The 3199-nt window shown below is 51.5% G+C and overlaps 1 protein-coding gene across 1 annotated transcript in view; it reads left to right on the top strand.

Moving 5' to 3' along the window:
• Window positions 1–3199, top strand: part of LOC126514312 (kinesin-like protein KIF19) — a 60820-nt gene that overhangs the window by 32577 nt on the left and 25044 nt on the right. Inside the window, exons 8-9 of the mRNA XM_050163136.1 lie at window positions 1196–1348; window positions 1892–2014. Coding sequence (XP_050019093.1) covers window positions 1196–1348; window positions 1892–2014 — 276 coding nt within the window. The remainder of the gene's footprint in view (window positions 1–1195; window positions 1349–1891; window positions 2015–3199) is intronic.

The raw sequence follows: 3199 nt of genomic DNA, 5'->3' as shown, positions 1-3199 counted from the left end.
GGACCTTGCCTGTCCTTGTTTAAATGTTCTCTGGCACCCAGGACAGTGTTGGACCCAGAAGAGGTGGCAGAGTCTTAGGTAATGAATCCTGAAGCATTTAGTGAGGAAGGCAGGAGCCAATGCTTTCAGAGAGTCTTCCTTGTGGCAGACAGCTCATTCTGCACCTACTAAAGGTGGCTCCACGTGTTGGGGCGGGCGTGTCATCAGATAGCAGTGTCCAGGGAGGCCTGGGCTTTCACAGTCTGTAGAGGCTATGGCAGGGGTCTTAGGGCTGAGCCTAGACAGGTACTGAGGAGTTGGGTTGGAGTACAAGGAAAAACGTTTGGAGTTCCATGCTGTGGGCAGGTAGGTAGGTGCACAGGGACCCTGGTGGCTGTAATCCAGAGGTGGAGGTAGAAGAATCAGTTCAAGGCCATCCCAGCTTCACAGTGAGTTCAAGGCCAGCAACATTAAATCCAACCTCTATGTCCATGCACCAACTTGTGTGCCTGGTACTGCGAAGGCCAGAAGAGGGTGCCTGATTCCCTGGAACTAGAGCGACAGACAATGGTGAGCCACCATGTGGATGCTGGGCTCAGATGTGTTTGCTGGCTTCCGCACACATTTTTACCCGCTCGTTTAGCTCATGCCATTGAACACTCACTATGCCAGCTGCCGGCAGGCTCCCAGATGCATGGCCCAAAGGGATGGGTGTGACTTCCCAGGGCTTGCATCTTATGGGGCAGCAGATGACACAGCCCTGCCCATGTGTGGAGGCAGGGGACTGCTACAGAGCCTGTGCATTAGAAGAAATAAGTGGGGCTGGGTTGGGAAGATCAGGTGCTGGACTCTCAGAAAGCCAGCAGGGGGACCGGTAGAGCATAGGGTAAGTCTCCTGGTTGGAGGTAGGGTACTTCCTAGACAAAACACACTCACTTGCATTTTGTTGTAAGCAGTGTTGTCTGGGTTCCAATCTCTTTATTTCAGTTAGCTTTCCTATGTCTATGAGCTCTGTATCTGAGAATGAATGCTTAATACTCTACTTGTGATGCCCTATCTAGGGGTTTCCAGGCCTTAGGACTTATGAGCCTCGGTACCAGGGCAAGCAGGGCCATTCCCTACCCCTTTGGATGTGAGTCCCCTCCCTGGGGATGGGGAAGGGAAGATAACAGTAGGAAGGGGCTCAGTCCATGTTCAGCCTGGCCTCTCTGCTCAGACCCAGAACCGAGGCAAGAGGATGAAAGAGGGCGCGCACATCAACCGCTCGCTGCTGGCTCTGGGCAACTGCATCAATGCCCTCAGTGAGAAGGGTGGCAGCCGAGCTCAGTATGTGAACTTCCGTGACAGCAAACTCACGCGCCTGCTGAAGGTAGGTGCCCCAGCTGGGGCTTGGGGCGGGCCACCGCAGCTGACAGTATCTTCCAGGAATTAACTGCCAGCACAGAAGCCTAGGACCCTGAAGACATCATCTGTAGAAGTCTAAGTACCTGGCCACTGCCTGACTCTCCAGTACTCTCCTGAGTGTGGTCTGTCCTTGCTCACATGCCCCTAGTAACAGGGAGCTCACTACTTCCCAAGATAACGATCCCATTGTGGGTAGCTGTAACCTGTGAAAACTTTTCTTTATACTGAGCTTGATGCTACCTAGATAAATGAACGAGCAGTAAATAATGTCCCTACATCTGCCCTCTGGGTCTAAACTGCTCTCACCAAAGCAGCAGTCAGAAGTGGGGCTGGAGTACGACCCACTTATCCTGGGGGTCTCCTTCCCAGGCACTAGCCTCACTCTGGTCCCCAGCATCAGCTGCCCTGATCCCAGACTTCTGATGGTACTGGCAGAGGGCTGGGGCCACTGGTGACGTGGTGAGCACACGGCTTCCATCAACCCAGTTCTGTGGTTCTCACTGAGCAGGATGCCCTGGGAGGCAACAGCCGTACAGTGATGATCGCTCACATCAGCCCGGCCAGCACCAGCTTTGAGGAATCAAGAACCACACTGCTCTATGCGTATAGGGCGAAGAACATCAAGACCAGGGTAAGGGAGTGGGAATGACAGCTTGACTTCAGTCCCTAGACCCATGTTAAAAACAACAGCAACAAAACAACACAAAACAAACTCAGATGTGGCAACGCTCACCTATAATTCCTGTGCTGGAAAGGACACAGACAGATCCCCGAGGCTGGCTGGCCAGCCAACCTAGCCTCTCTGTCAAACTCTAGGCCATCAAGAGACCCCACCTCAAAAGAACAAGGTGAGCTGGGCATCATACCGCAGGCCTTTATGTCAGCGCTCAGGAGGCAGAGGCATGTGGATCACCGTGAGTCCAAGGCTAGCCTGATCTACCTTAGGGAGCCTCAGGTCAGTCAGGTATACACGGTAAGTAATTAAAATTTAAAAATAAGGTAGATGGAGCCTGCAGAATGACACCTGAAGTTGATTTCTGACCTGTACACACACGAGCACACACATGTACACCCACGTGAACATAAATCTTCCCCGCCTCCACAATCAGAGGTAGCAATAGTTACCGGTGGGAAGATTTCTAAAAAATCCTAGTGGATTACTTGAAATCTTTTATTATGTTAAGATATACATGGAACAAATTTTTTCATTTTGCTTTTTCTTGGTAGGGTTTCTCTGTGTAGCCCTGGCTGTCCTTGAACTTAGAGAGATATGACTGCCTCTGCCTCCTGAGTGCTGGGATTAAAGATGTGCACCACCACCACCACCAGGCTTCATTTAGTAATTTCTTTATTCCATTTTTCTTTAGTGTGTGCATACAAGTGTGTGCATATATGCATGTCATGGCAAGCGTATGGCTGTCAGAGGGTACCTTGTGGGAGTCAGTGCTCTTCTCCCTCCACCATGGAGGTTCTGGGCTGACAGGCTTGGTAGCAATTGCCTTTACCCACTGAGTCATCCCTATGGCCACCCAAATTTCTATTGTAATCACCATGAGTCCGCAGCATGGTAGCCTTGGTGTAGTCACCCTGTGGTGCTACCAGAACAATTGTCCAGCTTTAGAATTTACACACCAGACCAAACCACCAAAACTCAGTCTCCATTAAAGACCCCCAGCTTTGCCGGGCGGTGGTGGCACACGCCTTTAATCCCAGCATTCGGGAGGCAGAGGCAGGCGGATCTCTGGGAGTTCGAGGCCAGCCTGGTCTACAGGAGCTAGTTCCAGGACAGGAACCAAAAAAGCTACAGAGAAACCCT

This window comes from Alexandromys fortis, unplaced genomic scaffold, assembly GCF_014885135.2.
Source record: "Alexandromys fortis isolate MF-2015 unplaced genomic scaffold, M_Fortis_MF-2015_v1.1 scaffold_144, whole genome shotgun sequence".
In the NCBI taxonomy this organism is placed as follows: domain Eukaryota; kingdom Metazoa; phylum Chordata; class Mammalia; order Rodentia; family Cricetidae; genus Alexandromys; species Alexandromys fortis.
Note: the sequence above shows the minus strand (reverse complement) of the source record. Positions and strands in the feature narration are given on the sequence as shown.